General features: G+C 31.3%; 2 protein-coding genes across 2 annotated transcripts; both read left to right on the forward strand.

The window, feature by feature from the left end:
* Positions 1 to 6,368: 6,368 nt before the first annotated feature.
* Positions 6,369 to 10,224, forward strand: LOC129901160 (serine carboxypeptidase-like). The gene is made up of 8 exons (XM_055976284.1): positions 6,369 to 6,855; positions 7,375 to 7,543; positions 7,932 to 8,051; positions 8,175 to 8,318; positions 8,904 to 9,054; positions 9,161 to 9,249; positions 9,457 to 9,715; positions 9,792 to 10,224. The coding sequence occupies exons 1-8, from the start codon at positions 6,536 to 6,538 to the stop codon at positions 10,037 to 10,039; spliced, it is 1,500 nt and encodes a 499-aa protein (XP_055832259.1). The 5' UTR covers positions 6,369 to 6,535; the 3' UTR covers positions 10,040 to 10,224.
* Positions 10,225 to 11,110: 886 nt separating this feature from the next.
* On the forward strand, positions 11,111 to 17,338 carry LOC129900734 (sister chromatid cohesion 1 protein 1). The gene is made up of 20 exons (XM_055975756.1): positions 11,111 to 11,253; positions 12,215 to 12,283; positions 12,373 to 12,431; positions 12,511 to 12,555; positions 12,672 to 12,691; positions 12,817 to 12,893; positions 13,276 to 13,396; positions 13,850 to 13,919; positions 14,066 to 14,138; positions 14,327 to 14,436; positions 14,804 to 14,877; positions 14,964 to 15,125; positions 15,365 to 15,530; positions 15,608 to 15,690; positions 15,770 to 15,971; positions 16,061 to 16,139; positions 16,350 to 16,501; positions 16,597 to 16,681; positions 16,777 to 16,889; positions 17,001 to 17,338. The coding sequence occupies exons 1-20, from the start codon at positions 11,201 to 11,203 to the stop codon at positions 17,081 to 17,083; spliced, it is 1,896 nt and encodes a 631-aa protein (XP_055831731.1). The 5' UTR covers positions 11,111 to 11,200; the 3' UTR covers positions 17,084 to 17,338.
* The last annotated feature ends 189 nt before the right edge of the window (positions 17,339 to 17,527 follow it).

Raw genomic sequence — 17,527 nt, forward strand, 5'->3', positions numbered from 1 at the left:
AAGAACATTGCGCACAAGAGAGTTCAGTGACGTAAAATAATCATGCACCAATCTTAACTCTTACTACTACTAATTAGATCAATGATGGCATACCAACTTGTAATTCTGAAGTATAATTTCCATAATATAAAAAGTTTATATCAAAATAATTGAAGCTACATTTGAAAGATACATGTGGCTTTCTACTTGCTTTGGCTATATTGGAAGTGCAATTATAAAATAAATCTTATAGATGAGATTAAGTTAAACCGGGATCAATACTTTCTCTGGTCCTTTTTTATTTGTTATTTTAGCCAAAAGAAATTTGTTCCAAAAATTCCGTCACTTTAGAAAACCAAAAAGGTAGTATTAACTGTTTTTTTCTCTTTCCAATTCTACATTTATTAAAAGGAGGGCATCAACAACTTCAAGTGTAATTCCATCAAACGAAATCTGATATTACGAGAAGACAAGTAATCAATCATTCATTACTCATTTCAGGAATATATAAGTTTACTTTAGTCAAATACTCCCTCCATTCATTTTTTTACTTATCAATCTATATTAAAAATAAATTTTCTTTGTAATCAATGCTATATAAGTTTTCTTGACAAGTGTGTAAAAACTTTTAGCGGAAAACAAAGTCATAAATCCATTTTAACATATTACTCTCTCCATTTCATATTAGGTGAATTTTTGAGAGATTTTTTATTGTTCAAAATAATTGAATTGTTCAAAGTTCAAGATAGATGCTTGAATTTTTTTTCATATTTGCCCTTTCATTTATTGAAGTTTTATATTTTCTAGGAGATAAATCACATTACGTGCAAAGTTATATTTATGATTTTACAAAGGACAATAGCGGAAAATATGGTTCAAATTATGTTTTTAAATATTTTTTTAATATGTGTGTATTGCCTCACAAATTCACTTAATATAAAATGAATGGAGTATATGATTGTACGTCTTTTTCACTCCACACATCAATCGTGAGTACTAATCATACACAAATTTCTTGTTAAAGATCAATCTCTCGTTCATATTTACAACTCCCGCTCTAAAAATACTAGTCAAATTTATTTTTATGTAGCGGAAAGTGACAAATCTTTTGGAACATACCTAATTGTGTATTTCGGTTCCAACCATTAGCTATATATACCACACATTAAGTTTTAGACTTAATGGGGACACAACAAACAGCCCTTGCATTTACGTTTCCTATGGGCCACCAATATTTCCCTTTCAAGTAACATGTTTCAAAGCCCGGATCCCTATTTCTTACAGCTAAACACACAAACTTTTATGGAGCGTGCAAAAATCAAATCGATCAATAAATCAAATTAAAAAAAATATTATTGTGTTATTACTATTAGTTTTTTAGGTTAATGGGTTTTTAATAGTTTTATAAAATGAATTATCAGGTTATTAGTTCGATATTGATTTTTAATATTGGATAAATCAATAACTCATTAAGACAATAGTAATTTACTACCTTATCTCTAAATAAATATAAAATATTCATATCAATACTATATTGGTTACTACCTTTGTCCTTTAGCCTTCAATTCACATTATTGTCCTAGTTCTTTTATTTGTGTTGCACTTGTAGAGTTCTTTTCATGTTAGTCACTATTGTTTATATTTTATGAGCATTTCGTAAAGTTATATTATTATTTTGTTGCGCCAAATTATTGGAGAAGTCCTATAATTATTTTATGAATATTTTTTTATTGATTAAAATAAAAATTGAACCGTTAAGAACTAAAATTAATAAAAAAATATTTTATTAATTTATTATTAATTTAACATATTTTAAAGTTGAAAATCGATAAACCAAACCATAGATAGAATCAAATCAAATCAACTTATGCACCCTATAAACTTCAGTGCTAAATGATACCTTCACCCCAAAGACATGGGAACTACATTAAATTCCATCACTTTCGGAGTGGTTTCCTAGAAGAACAATAATTACTTTCGTTGACTCTTATGTTTTTAAAATATTTTTTCTTTTCTAATGATCAAATGAGATTTACTATTTTCTTTCAATATTATCTTTATTATTAAATAATTATGTAAACTATTTTCCTCAATCTAGTTTACTTTATCATGTTTTATTTTGCACACATCTTAATAAAATATTAACTAGACTAAATTATTTTTATTTATTATTTTTTCTATTTCATATTAACTGAATTTATGAGATATTGCACACTTATTAAGAAAAAAAAGCTTAGGACATAAAATTGAACATCACTTTTCACTTTTACCCTTTTAGTAATTGTCAAGCTATTCTCAAAAAAAATAAAATTAAAGTAAAATCATAGATATAAACAATTAATTCTCTTGAACTTATCACCTAGAAAATGAAATGAAGGGAAAGAATGGAAAAAAATTCAAACATTTATCTTAAATTTTGAACAATTCTTTTATTTTGAACTATAAAAAAACCGTGAAAATTTAATTAATATAGAATAGAGGGAATATTTTTTTATTTATTTTTGCACCATATTAATGTCTCTCTATATTTATGACTAAGGATAAAGGTGTAAACAAACAACTAATTATACTAGGGGTGTACATGGACCGGGTTGGTTCGGATTTTTTACAAACCAAACCAAACCATTTGTGTCGGGTTATAAAATCTATAAACCAAACCAAACCAATAAAAGTCGGGTTTTTCGATGTCAATTTTTCTCGGGTTTTTCGGGTTTTTTGGGGTTTTTCGGGTTTTTTCGGGTTTTTTTGAGTTTCTCGTAATTTTCATAATATCTAATAAAAAGCACAGAGCAATGCTTCTTAAAAAGAGTTCTAGTATAAAAATATCAACATAAAAATGAGGCAGAACACTGTTTGAAGTTTTAACTTTATAATATAACTTTTTAAGATGTTTTTTTTGTATATTATTTAGATGAGCTTCTCAAGTCCAAATCTAAATGTAAAAAAGAAAACAAAAATTATGAAAAATTTTTAAAAAATATTTATAAATTATATTTTAATAAATATTTTTATGTATAACATAATTTAAAAGTAGTATATCTATAATCGGGTCGATTTGGGTTCGGTTTGACTTTTTTTAGTTAAAACCAAACCAACCCTATAATGGTCGGGTTTTTTTTCCAAACACCAAACCAAGTCAAACCAAACCACTAGTCGGGTTTTTTTTCCGGTTTGGTTCGGTTTATCGGTTTGGTGCGGTTTATCGGTTTGCCCTGTACAGCCCTAAATTATACCTTGATGCTTTAAAATAAAAATTATTTTGAACTATCTAATTTTAGTAAGAACGACAAGTAAAATGAATTGGAAAAGTAATTGCCAAACCAATCAAATCTTATCTAAAGAGAATCGTTATTTTTTAAAAATTACTTAATTTCTTCGCTCTCATAATTTTCACACAGTCAAGGATTAATTCAAATTGGACTAATTAGGTTCCGTATAATCTTGTTCTAAATAACTTGACTGATTGATTTAATAAACAAATTTTAGATAAACACTAACCGCTTGCCATAAATTATATTATAGTCCTTAACAATATAATTTCCACTTTCATTTCGATTTTTCCAGAAATGGTTTTGTAAAATCCATTTTGGCAACTAAAGTGTTCAAAAAGTTATTTTCGTCATTTAAAACTAAGAAACATAGTATTAATTTAATCCTCAACTAATTTTATATTGTATTTAAATATGCCTTCACAGGTGAAATGACCACCCCATTGTTTGTCGATTGTCATTGTCACGCAAAATTTGGCACCATTCGACGAATTAACTAACGAAATGATTAGTTATGATGATATTTTAATACAGAAAAAAAAAGAAGACAAATATCCATCAGCTTGAAAGAGTTGAAAATTTTGAATAAGAAAGCTGTACTCCGTTCACCTTTATTTATTTACTATATTAAAAATAAATTTTTATTTTTATTTATTCTATCCACTTTAGTATATTAAAAAACAATTTATTATTCATTTTTACTGTGTTATTTTTAACATTAACTACTCTTTCCTAAAGTCATTATCCAAGTTGAATGAGACAATACACCAATTAATATAAATATTATAATAAAATCTACATTTTATTTATTATTAAATTTTAAAAAGTATGAAATTTATTATATAAACAAATAAAGTGATCGGACGAAGTAGTTCTTATTCAGCACAAAAAACGAGGTCTATGGATTCACGGACCGTGATTAACTGATGAAAAGAGGTCTCTTTAATCAAATTCATATGATTAATTTGTAGGCTAATAAATACTCTTCTTTAGCAAAGGAACACTGATATAAAAGGCGGAAAAAGGAGAGGACCGAGGTAGGTGTGTTCTTTTTTTTTATTAATAATGATAACGTAAAAGTTTAATTTCATCATTAAAAAAAATGCGTGATTAAGATGGAATGAGTGTAAAGAATACAGAAACTATGGGTCGTTTGATTTAGTGACAAGTTATACAAGAATTAACAATATAATAATTATTAATATAGGAACTTGTTTAATTATAATAGCGTAGATATTCAAAGAGAGTACACATGATAAAAAATTCAAAGAGAGCTCATAGATGTCAAAAGTTTATTTTGAAACTTATATAATTAGATGTTTGTTTTTTTCTTGATAAACTCGTGGTTATGAAGTAACCTTCCTAGAAGGTGACTGAAAACACTATTAGAAGCTTCTTCAGGTGTAAATATTTGTTTGGTATGATAATATTTCACATTTTATTACCAAAAAAAATACTGTAGATATTAGAAATATAAGAATTATTTTTTATTGAATTATGATATATAATTATTATACAACGTATAAAAAAATATACTTACTATTACGAGGGTTAGTTTTGTCAATTAAGTGAAGTGCAACCCATTGTAATGATTTACTATAAACTATAAGCAAATATTATAATGAGCTTTTAGGTAATTAACCTCATTCATTTATATTTAGAAAAAATTACTTGATTGAATGCTTTTTAAAAATTAATTACTGATTTTAACGATATTTTTTATTTATTACCATTTATAGCAATATGTAGCAATATTATGATAAATTTACACTTGTATTAAAAGTGAATTATGCATACAATATAAATGTATTATAAGTGTTTTAAAATATATATTATGTTTGTGTAGTAAGAAACTAACATAATATATTATAAGTCTATTAAAATATGTGATAAATGTATTATCCATCTATAAAACTTGTATTATATATGTTTTATAAATAGTTCTCTGCAATATGTATTAAAACTGTATTATAAATGTATTATAAGTGTTCAGTGAAATTATTTTTTTATTGCTATAAATGATAAATATTTTTTTAATATTGTATATTTATGTAAGTTTCCCTTATATTTATTAATTTATACTATACTCTTTTCATTTCTAAATGTTTCAGCTGTCATTTTATTTTTATTAAAAATAAAGGTCCATGATATTTGTCAAAAAGTCAGTCAAATCAACATCAATTATTTTTTCCCCAATTTAATCATTTGTGCTCCAAGAAGGTATATATTCATTAATTACTTATTCAATGAAGAGATTACTTGAATAATTTAGTCAAACATTCTTATAACTAATGATATTTCCTCCTCCCACGTTAGTTGATCACTTTTTATTTTGAATTATACTTAAGAAATTATAAATAAAAAGATAATTTTATTAATTTACCCCTTAAAAAATATCTGGGAGTTTTATAAACAAATGTGAACACTTTCAGAAAAAATTAATTGCAAGGCAGTATAAATAAAATTTAATTAATACTTTCTTGATTTAGTAAAATAATCCAACTAATATGAGATAACTATTTTTAATATAGTGATAAATTAATATGGAACAAAAGAATTATTAACTACCAGTTTTTAATATGGATATCCAAACACTCTAAACTGCAAGTAATAAAGGACATATAAGTCAAACTAATGTCTTAAATTTTGTATTCCATTAAAATGAGAAAAATATAAAAGAAATTAAAATCTTTATCTGAATAGTCAGTTAAATTATTTTTTTTTAGTTGTTATACATATATCATACATTGTTATGCATGGATTATGTACATTCTTTGTTCCTTTTAATTGTCATGTTACGTTTTTAAAAGTAAATTTGATTAATTTTTAAAATTAAATTAAATTATATTAATTTAACATTTTAAAATAAAAATTTTAATATTTAAAAATTATATAACAAATAATATAAATTATATTTTTTTATATACATCTTAAAATATTAGTTAAAATTCATATAATATCACTGTAAAAAATAATTATTACAAATAAAAGGAAGCAGAGGGAACATGTGTGAACCATTTTGGGCTAGTTTTTTTTTTTTAAAAAATAAAAATAAATTGACACAAACAAACCAAAAAGAAAAAAGAAAAAAAGAGAAAGAATCCTTCCTTCTCGACCTTTTTCCCTCCGAAGAATTGGCACTTGACCACTTTGTCCAAACAGCCCGTTTCATTCTCCCACTTTTCTCTCTCACCAATTTATGCCCATTTCACACTCCTCTTCCTCCTTATAAATCTCAACTGCATACAAATCCATTTCTTCACTGACAGAAAAATAAATCTCTAAAAATGCCTTCGTATTTCTCTCTTCTCTTTCTCACTCTGTTTTTTGTATCTGTGTCATCAACTGTTAAGTCTAATGATGCTGATAATTTCTTATCTTCTGATCCGAAATTTCCAATTACAATGGCGGAAAAGTTAATCAGACAGCTTAATTTATTCCCTAAACATGAAATCAACAAGGCAACAGAGGATTCTGGAGCAGCTACTGAACAGGGTCTTTTTGAGAAGAAATTGAATTTATCTTATATTGGTGATTCTGGAGCCACTGTTCAGAATTTGGGTCATCATGCTGGTTATTATCGTCTTCCACACACTAAAGATGCAAGGTTTGAATTGAATTAAATGCTCAAAAATTGAATCATGTGTATTGTTAATTAATGCTAAATTATCTGTTTGAATTATATTAAATCTACAGAGAGTTTATCAGAAATAATCTCTATACTTACAAAGGTAAATATAAGGTCCGTATATATTTCACTCTACTCAGAGTCTACTTGCGGAATTACACTGTACATATTGTTGTTCGCTTTTGATAAAAAAAAGAATCATGGTATTGTTAACTAGTGCTCAATTATCTATTTGAATTACAATAAATGTATCAAGAGTCTATCAGAAAAAGTCTTTATATTCATAAAGATAAGGATGAGATATGCGTACATTCCACCGTTTTCAATGAGATTACAGTGTTGTTGTTTGTTTTGATTAAAAAAAAATCATGGGTATTGTTAATTAATGCTAAACTGTCTGTTTGTATAGGATTAAATGTTCATTTTGTTAAAAAAAAAAAGAATCAGGGGTATTGTTAATTAATGCTAAATTATTTTTTTAAAAAAATTGTTTTGCAGGATGTTTTATTTTTTCTTTGAATCGAGGAGCAGGAAGAATGATCCAGTTGTTATATGGCTAACAGGAGGGCCAGGATGTAGTAGTGAATTGGCTGTGTTTTATGAAAATGGACCTTTCAAAATTGCAGACAACATGTCTCTTGTCTGGAATGATTTTGGCTGGGACAAGGTTTCTCTCTCTTTTTTTTTTTTAAAAAAAAATAATAATTGAGATTTTACCCAATTAAATTTCAAAACGTTGATTAGATCTTTTGTAGATGGTATAAAAGAATTCCCTCCATGTTTTTTTTTAAAAATTTATTATTATTTTCAACCTTTCTCCATCATGCAAAGTACCTTTTCACCTACTAGCATATTTTAATTTTTTTTGACACTTCTTGTTGTGACTTTTAGAATTTTGGAAATTCAAAAGTAGTTCAACCTTATTGACATTAATGACTAGCGTCTCTGTTTAGGTGGGACTAATAACATGAAAAATAACATAGCTATTACGATATGTTAAAACATACGGATAGAGTTATTTGCTCGATAACATGAGTTAAATTATAAATTGACAGGTTTCAAATCTTATATACGTTGATCAACCAACTGGAACTGGATTTAGTTATAGTTCAAATGAAGAGGACATTCGTCACGATGAAAGGGGCGTAAGCAATGATCTTTATGACTTCTTACAGGTTCCTTCCTATTCTTTTTCTTTTAGCTCGTTTAAATCTTTTAATTTATAATTAACTTATATTAATGTTAGAAATAATTCAAAATTCTAAGTGCTCATCATTCTTTTGATGATATGTATGTAGGTCTTCTTCAAGTCACATCCTGAGTATGCAAAAAATGATTTCTTTATTACTGGAGAATCATATGCTGGGCATTACATTCCTGCATTTGCTTCTCGGGTTCACCAAGGAAACAAAAACAAAGAAGGAATCTACGTAAATCTCAAGGTATTATTCACTCCCTTGTCTTTTGTTTTTCGAAAGTTAGTATAATTATTCTTCAAAGCTAAATTAGAATAAATCAACTAATTTTTTTATAAATAAAATTTAGACATTAATAAATTATACCGCCTCTCCGTTCCTTCTTAGTTGTCACGTTGCATTTTTCGAGAGTCAATTTGATTAATTTTTGATATTTTAAAATTAAAATTTAGATATCTAAACAATATACAAAAAGTATTATAAATTTCAAATTTTTTCATATCAATATGATGAAAAATACATCTTAAAATGTTGTCAAAGTTCATATTGTTTGACTATCAAAAAGAAAACTGTGATAAGTAAAAAGGAACAACGGGAATACTATGAGAAATACTGCAAGTTACAATTTTTCCCATGTCAATTTCATGAAAAAATACATTTAAAATGTTGATCAAAGTTGACACAATTCGACTCTCGAGCAGCGAACGTGTAACTAATTAGTGATAGAGGAAGTAACGAATGTCTCATTATACCATCCCTTTTGCTAAAGCCAGATAGCTTTTGTTTTTTTCTTAATTATCATGCTAACTTGAGCAAAATACATTTGTGTAGGGATTTGCCATTGGTAATGGACTCACTGATCCAGAAATCCAGTACAAAGCCTACACTGACTATGCTCTGGATATGAAGTTGATCAAAAAATCTGATTACAATGTCATAGAGAAGACATATCCAAAATGTCAACAGGCAATTAAGCTTTGTGGTAATTCCTTCTTTTGTTTATTTTTTTAAAATCCTCAAAAGTTCTTTCTTTATACAACACAACAGCTAGTGTTGACATTGGCTGTTTTTTGTGCAAATAATATCAGGAAAAGGTAGCGGAGTTGCTTGTATGGCTGCATATCTTGTATGTACAAGCATCTTCAACAAGATTATGAATATTGCTGGAGACAAAAACGTAATAGCAATTCCATTTTAATACTATTGGTAAATTTTAACTTGTTGTAGCAGGTTATCTGTCTTATTTTTCGGTTAATTACTAATCTCACTTATTATGAACGGTTACATGTAAGTATCTTTTAGGTGATCTGATAGTGTAAAAATTCTTGTACTATGAGTGTACCTAAGTTGAACTCATATGGATTTTATAATTTCCGAGGTGCAGTACTATGATGTGCGGAAGAGATGTGTGGGTGATCTGTGCTATGACTTCTCCAAAATGGAAACTTTCCTGAATGATCAAAAAGTTAGACAGGCCCTTGGTGTTGGGGATATTGAATTTGTTTCATGTAGTTCTGAAGTATACCAGGCAATGCAATTAGACTGGATGAAGAATCTTGAAGTGGGCATTCCTTCACTTCTTGAAGATGGTATCAAGCTACTTGTATATGCAGGAGAATACGACCTTATCTGCAATTGGCTCGGTAAGATTCATTTCATCCCTCACCTAGCGATAATTTTATGTATGGTCATTCAACTTTTAGTTTATTATATGGACAGGGAATTCAAGATGGGTGCATGCAATGAAATGGTCAGGGCAAAATGCCTTTGGAAAAGCCCCATCAGTTTCTTTTGCAGTAGATGGTGTAGAAAAAGGAGTTCAAAAGAACCATGGGCCTTTAACTTTCCTTAAGGTCCATGATGCAGGTCACATGGTACCAATGGATCAGCCCAAAGCAGCACTGGAAATGCTTCAGAGGTGGATGCAAAATAAACTGTCTAAAGAAGATCATCTTGCTCCTATGTGAACAAGCTTTAAAAATTAGAGCCATAAACATTACTGAGACATAATTACAAAAAAAAAAGAAAAGGTTTCATATATCTCTCCAGAAAATTAATTATAGTAATCATGTAAATCACAGTTTCGTGTTACTCTACAATCTATCAATGAAATGATTTTACTTTGAGGAAAATAACGTTCTGAAAAAACTATTCCTAATAAGTTGTTGCATCTTAGTAGTACATTATATATTTGCCCACCAGCAACAAAGGGGGTTCGACTCCCATTATACGTGATGTGATGTGGTGAAAAAAGGACTGAATCAGATAGACCTTTCTGAGTGATTCACTTTCAAGTTCCCGCCTACGACCTAGAAAAACACAAGGTCCAGGGCTGACATGCTTAATGAATTCATATCATCTTTGTCTCACTTTCTAAGTTTACTTCTTTTTCTAGTCATTTCACCCTGTCGATCAACGATAGCATTGGAGATATATAATCCACTGATTGTGCTTAAGCGCTTAGCATTTTCTACCACCAAGAGATGCGTTATATTTCTACCAAGCATTATGCATTAGGGCAGCACATCACTATGTTTCAATATCCAAGTGTGTAATTAATGCATATAATAAAAAGATTTGCTAATAATAAAATATAATAAATGGTTTAGAGGCATAACCAAAGATAAATTACAAATATGTCGGGCGGAAAACCAAGACTATATTCCTTTTTTTTTTTTTTTAAATGAAGGATGAAATGCTTCGATTTTTTCATGGTCACTGTTTGTGTTCTTTTTATGATTCGGTGTAAATCACTTAACTCTATTTAGTAACATTTAAATTAAGCCTTGAACAAGAGCACTAGGGACGCGTGGAAGCCATTCAGGAACGATAGCACAAAAATTCCATCACTTGAGCTGTGACTTGAGTCCATCAAACAGTCATTCTTCAATAGGGTGCGGGCCCCACCATAGACTCTGCAAAAATGCAATCGAAATCGCATCTGTTATGGCGGGTATACTCTATATACAGTTACGCAGTGCAGACGCACAGGCACAAAACACACACTTTCACCTTTCTCACTTTGCATGTGATCTCTCTCTCTCTCTCTAACTATATATATACAAAACCTTCTCGCTTCAAATTCTCTGCAAATTCAGTGCTGAAATTTCCTTCTTCACGACGGCAATATGTTCTACTCTCATCAGCTTCTTGCTCGCAAAGCTCCGCTAGGCCAAATATGGTGAAAATTGTCGTTGTTACTTGTCATCTCAATTTTTTTCCTTTCTAAATTCGTTATGTTCATATGCATAAGCTACATTCTTTTGAGTTTCTGTGTTTTTTTACTTGCATATATTGTCAATCCTGAGCTAGATTTTCGTTTCCTTCTTTGGTCGCTGTCTAATGATATTCAGTAGCTCCTTCAAACTATTTCTCGTGATCTGAAGTTCCAGATGAGTTATATGTTAAGTTGTAACAGTTCAAATTGGACGCGTTTCGTGTTCGAGAAATGCTTAAATTCAAATTGTCTATGAATGTATTGATCCAGTTTCTTGCTCGTATAGCTCCGTTCCAAATATGGTGAAATTTTTTAACTACAACTTTTATTTCGATTTTTTCGTTTCTAAATTCATTAAATTCATATGCATAAGCTACATTTTTTGAGTTTCTGCGTTTGTACTTTCATATATTGTAAATCCTGTAGTGGATCTTCTTTTCCTTTTCTGCTCTCTGTATAATGATGTTCAGTATTCTCTGAAGCTCCTTCACCGTTATTTCGTAATCCAAAGTTCAACTTCGAGTTATATGTTAAGTAGTCACAGTTCAAATAGGATCTGTTTCTGTTTAAAAATGCTTAAACTCAAATTGTTTATTAATGTAATGATCCAGATTCTCGTAAAGCTCCGTTCAGATATGGTGGATATTTTTAGCTACAACTTTTATTTCGATTTTTCTATTCTAAATTCGTTTTAATACATAGAGATAAGCTACATTTTTTGAGTTTCTGCGTTTTTTAATTTCATATATCGTAATTCATGTAGTGGATCTTCTTTTCTTCTTTCGCTTTCTGTATCTAATGATGTTCAGTATTCTCTGAAGCTCCTTCATACGATTTTTCGTATATGTTAAATTTTCACATTTCAATTTGGCTACGAAGAATGCTAAAATTGAAATTGTTTGTGATCTTTCTCTTTGCCGTGAAGGATGGCGGCCACTCTGCACTCGAAACTCAATCGGAAAAAGCTTAGTAAACTCAATATTATTAACATCTGGTGAGGCGTTTTCTTCCATTACTACGCTGAACTGCACTTTATTCCTTGTTGATTTGAGTAATCATCTTCTACAATTTCTTTTGTCACAGTGAACAAATCTTAAATCCATCGGTCCCGATGGCTCTGAGGCTCTCTGGGATTCTTATGGGTATGCTTCGAAAACCAATGACTGTTAGCAATTGTGTTACAGCTTCCGTTTGGATATCTAATCGTCAGTTCTATCTCAGGTGGAGTAGTCATTGTTTACGAACGAAAAGTGAAACTCCTCTACGGTATGAATTGTCATGACTTCTTCATCATTTCTTTGAATTTCACGTCAATTTGTTCGAATTTTACTCCCATTCCCCCCTTCGATGTTGCTTCAACTTTTCTTTTTCCTTTACTGCAGAGGATGTGACTCGTCTCATGGTAGTAACATTGGTCTTCGATCCCAATCAACTTATTCTCTTTCTTTGCTCTGTTTTCATTAAACTCAACATTTCTTTGTCCTTTAATTTGTGGAGATTACATAATGTATGATTTGGTATTTCCAGGTGCAAATCAATGAAGCTTGGAAGGTCAAAGCAGCTACTGATCCTACGTTACTTCCAAAGGGAAAATTGCAAGCCAAGTGAGTAACTCATCTCCACCTTGAGGTCGCAGTATTTTGTCGAGAAGCAGAGATTTTAATGGCGAATTTTAGCAACTGTCTAATAGTTTCAGTTACCTCGATAGTGCTTCAGTAAATTAACAACTAAAGTATGAACGGCCACCAATTAGTTGAATTAATAACTCAATTTATTATGGTTAGTTTCACTCAATGTTTGGGTCAGTTTCATCAATGGATTATTTAAGGCCAGCTTATGCTGTGAGTCCTTTATACCTAAGGACTTTGGTACTTAAAAATAGCTAGTTTAGTGATGAAGTGGTTGCAAAAGATAAATTCTGATTCCTCTTGTTGTTTTCCCTAAGGTTGATACTTAACTTTTCATGGCTCATCACAATTCCTGTAGGTATGCAGCTGTAACTCTGCCAGAGAATCGGGAGGAAGAACTCCCTGAGATTGAACAGACATTACGAAATCCAGACACTGTCACAATGATGGATTTCGAACAAACCTCCTATTTCACGATGGTAAATTATGTAAAGCACTGTCAGCTCCTCAATCCACAAAATAACTTCAAAAGCAGAAACAAAAATTGTTAGGAAAAATAGTTATTTTGATGGAAGGTTGGAACTGATCTAATTAGACTACTGAGTTTGCTTTAGATTGTTGAATAAGTCGTATTTCATTGTTCAGAAAGATTGCAAGCTCAATCAATAGGAAGTTAACAATGATAAAGTGGTTTGATTTTCCCTTTGCTTTCTTCTGATTACTCTATATGTTTTGTAATTTGTTCTTTGTTATTTCCTTGAGTTGTTTTAAGCTTTTTGAGAGACTATCTAAAGTTATTTGGGTTTTGTCAGTGTTCATGACCTTGTTGAGCAGGCAATCTTATATGATACCTAATACATAGTGAAAATAACATCATAATTAGTAATTTCTACATAAGAGTACAGCTAAACTCGCGGATGTTCAATGTGCAGAGACTAGATAATGCTGATCTCTATGATAAACCCAATGCACAGGAGGAACCTGCCCAGGACTTGCATCAAGGTATACCTAGATCCCCCTATCAGCATAGATTATGCTAATTTCACCACCACAGTAGAATATATAACTATATCCTATTCAATGCTACTTTGTTTTCCATTTTTGTCTTCTTGTGCCATCTCTAAACAATCCTGAAACCCTTGTTGCAGTTGATCCAGATAATATCACCCTGGCTCAGCATTTTGAATCCCATAATACAGATATGTTCAATCATTTTGAGAGGTATCATGAATGACAGTTAATAGGCTCTGTATTTCTAAGTTTATATGGTCAGTTAGCATAAAGACTTCACGTGAACCAAACTATCCATCATTAAATCACGCGAGACTAATTATCCTCATTTTTATTTAACTGCAAAACCTCTCCTCTATTATCCTCCTATTAATTTTTAAGCATGTATTACTCCGCAGATTTGATATTGAAGGGGATGAAGAAACGCAAATGAATTATACCCAGCCAGAAGATGCTCAAATCCCAAGTATTCCTGTGCCATCTCCACCTCAAAAACAAGCCCATCAACGTAAGAATGTGTTACTATCTTCTACTTTAGATAAATGAAGTTCTTTGAGATGTAAATAGTAGATGGACTTAAGATGATTCACTTTTCACTTGGTACTTTAAGGGAGACTTTTCTGATAGACATCATGGCAATAAACCCTTCCTCTCAAAGAGAAAAATGGATGCAAGTCGTACTTACCTACTATCAGATCAGTTAAAATACTTTGTGACTACCTGGCTGCTTATCTTTAAACTTCCAGTTTACATATGTAGTTCCTTCAAGAACAAAGCTCTATTTGGATTGAGTTTAGCTCGTAAAAGTCTTTAGATTTCCTTAGGTAATTACTTATTTTCGAAAATTGGTTGAATGGAGCGAAACGTTTTTGTAGCTGATGAGATCCCTGACAGACATCCAGAGGACCAAGTGAAGCAACAATCTGATGAAGCTGAAGAAGCTTTTGAGGTAGACACTCTACAAGCAACCGAGCTAGAAAATAATATAAAGAAAAACTGTCAGCACTAATCTTATGTCTTGACACGCTTTTGTAGCAGCGGCAGGACCAACAAAAGCCAAAGCCAGCTCGACGAAGAGCAAGAAAGGCCGCTGGTCTTGCAATTGATCATGAGCAAACTATTATTTCTGGTGACATCTATCAATCCTGGCTTCAGAGTTCTTCAGATATTGCATCAAGAAAAAGGAAAAAGAGAAAGGTACTCCCATACCTCCCAAGTCTAGATATTCCCCATCTCAATTTTTCCGTTCTGTGCACCTTAGTAATTAAAATTTGACTAGGGTCTTATCCTACAATAAAGCATGTTTATCTTTGTCATCAATGGCTAGTGTTTGAATATCCTAAGAATGGCAAGTGCATCTCTCTTTGGAAGGTAACCTTAACTAAACTAAGATGCAGCATCATTTATTAGTAACCTTAAGTTCCTGCTCTGTGCAGACTTTGAGTGTCTTATCTTCTATGAAGATAGCCAAAATCATGGAGGTGCCTCCCATTGCATTACTAGAAGGATTGCTCACAAATGGAAATAAGGAAGTTCACTATCCAGCACCACTCCTAAAATTGTGGATGAGGAGTACCCAACCTCCGCATGATTCACCTTCTGGTCTGTTTTTTCATCCATGATATTAGACTCTTAGTTGCCAAAACTATAAACAGATGGTGATTCCATTTGACATGCAGGAAACACCTCTGCACCCTACCCTCCTGAACCATCCTACACATCTCCAGGTGAAAGGATGGGCAATGTGGAACCTGTCAGATATGTAAGGAACTTATGATTCTCAATTAGTTTTAAATAAGAACCACCTTTATTTGTTTCTGATTGAGCATTTGAATGTGAAGCCTTTCGAAGATTTCCAAAGCGGTGTAGGCTCCCCATCGGTAGGAATCTCTATAGAGAAACAAAGGGCAAATCTCAACAATAACAAGATTCCACCTGAAATTCTCATGGAGGACCTCAGAACCAATCTTACAAACATGGGACTGCATCCAACAGAGGCTAATGGAGTGAAAGAGACTGATCATATGGCCACACCTGTCTCTGGTATATCGATTTTTCATGAATATCCCAAAATCCATCATTTATTGGGCCATCTGTTTTGGTCGTATAACTAATATTTTTTGAATCTATAGGTGATGAGCCTAGATCCATTCCAAGCTCAGGATCTGGTCATGGTTTACTATCACAGAACTCTGTAACCAATTCAAGCCGGTTAGTACTACTTGTAGATATCTGTTGAGCGGGTATTTTTCTAAAGATGAACTACTTGAATCATACATACATTAACAAAAGTAAAGACGGAATATCATGGATCTTTGTACCATAGGAAACTTTAAATCTTTGCTGCTTCTTTTTTCAATTACGAAGGTCTTGTCATATAGCAGCATCTGGTTACATTGTTCAAAATTGTTAACTCTTCAGGTCCAACAAGAAAAGACCCCATTCTTCATCGAAGCATAGTGGCAATGGCCTACAACCGGTAGCAGAAGAGAACCCATGGCACGATCCCACTCCAAATTTCAAGTTGACTAGATTATCTGAACTATCCGAAAATGGTTTTACACAAGATAACGGTTTGTGAATAGTCAATAACTTTCCCATTTTAGTTCTGGTCATTTTCTTTAATGTGATTTAGTTTGTTGTGACCCTCCCTTTACTCTTTTTGCAGAGATATTGATGGAAACTGGACCAACCCAAACCCAACTTCCATTCATTACTCAACCTCTTGACATGATGACCGACTCTATCAGGATGTAAATCCTTTTTCATTAATTCCTAAAACTTCCTCCAGTATCATTATGAATCATCCGACTTATTGATTTTTCACATGATACATTGATGCCTACAGGCAGCTAAAGAGTCATTTTGACACTCCTGGATCAGCCGAAGCAGAATGTTTGAATGAATTAACTCTTGGGATGACAAAGAAACAAGCAGCATGTCTTTTTTATCAGACTTGTGGTATGCATATTTCTTTCATATCATTTACTCTGCATTGCAGCTCAGAGAAACTTCCTAGTTTTCAGCTTTTCTCATTAGAGAGAATTAATACTTGCTCCATTCTCTCTGCAGTTCTGGCTACTGGTGACTTCATAAAAGTCAAACAGGAGCTTCCATATGGAAACATTCTCATTTCCAGAGGTGCAAAGATGTGACCACGGAAATCGAGAAGATGCTAAGCCCTCACAAGTCTTGTAGGTTCATCTATTGTTATAGCTGATTAAGGTATTGGAGAGTTCAGGCACAGGTTTATAGCTCGAATTATTAGGAGAGTATTTTTTATTGTTAACCTATCTAGTGTTTAATTGTAGAAGCATAGTTATCTCCAAGAGAATATAGATAGTATATGATTGGTCATTCTGATTTCTGAGACTAGCTAATTGCATATTTTGTACTAGCATTTGGTGACAGCTATCAACTCTTAAGGTTTAAAGCACTCAAATAGTGACACATGGAAGTGCTATGGACTTCCACTTGAGAAAAAAAAAAAAGAAATCAAAACAGTTCACGGATTCATTGGACAGCTTTTCTGCAATGTTATCAACATTATTTTCTTTTGTTTTTTGTATAACGACGACATCATGCTTGTAATGCCAAGA

Source organism: Solanum dulcamara, chromosome 8 (assembly GCF_947179165.1).
Source record: "Solanum dulcamara chromosome 8, daSolDulc1.2, whole genome shotgun sequence".
In the NCBI taxonomy this organism is placed as follows: domain Eukaryota; kingdom Viridiplantae; phylum Streptophyta; class Magnoliopsida; order Solanales; family Solanaceae; genus Solanum; species Solanum dulcamara.

Coding starts and splice junctions, on each gene's coding strand:
- LOC129901160 (XM_055976284.1), top strand. CDS start 6,536: ATGCCTTCGTATTTCTCTCTTCTCTTTCTCACTCTGTTTTTTGTATCT. Junction 8,052..8,174: donor ATCTTTATGACTTCTTACAG/GTTCCTTCCTAT, acceptor ATATGTATGTAG/GTCTTCTTCAAGTCACATCC. Junction 9,716..9,791: donor CCTTATCTGCAATTGGCTCG/GTAAGATTCATT, acceptor TTATATGGACAG/GGAATTCAAGATGGGTGCAT.
- LOC129900734 (XM_055975756.1), top strand. CDS start 11,201: ATGTTCTACTCTCATCAGCTTCTTGCTCGCAAAGCTCCGCTAGGCCAA. Junction 15,972..16,060: donor TATGGCCACACCTGTCTCTG/GTATATCGATTT, acceptor TTGAATCTATAG/GTGATGAGCCTAGATCCATT. Junction 16,140..16,349: donor TCTGTAACCAATTCAAGCCG/GTTAGTACTACT, acceptor TTAACTCTTCAG/GTCCAACAAGAAAAGACCCC.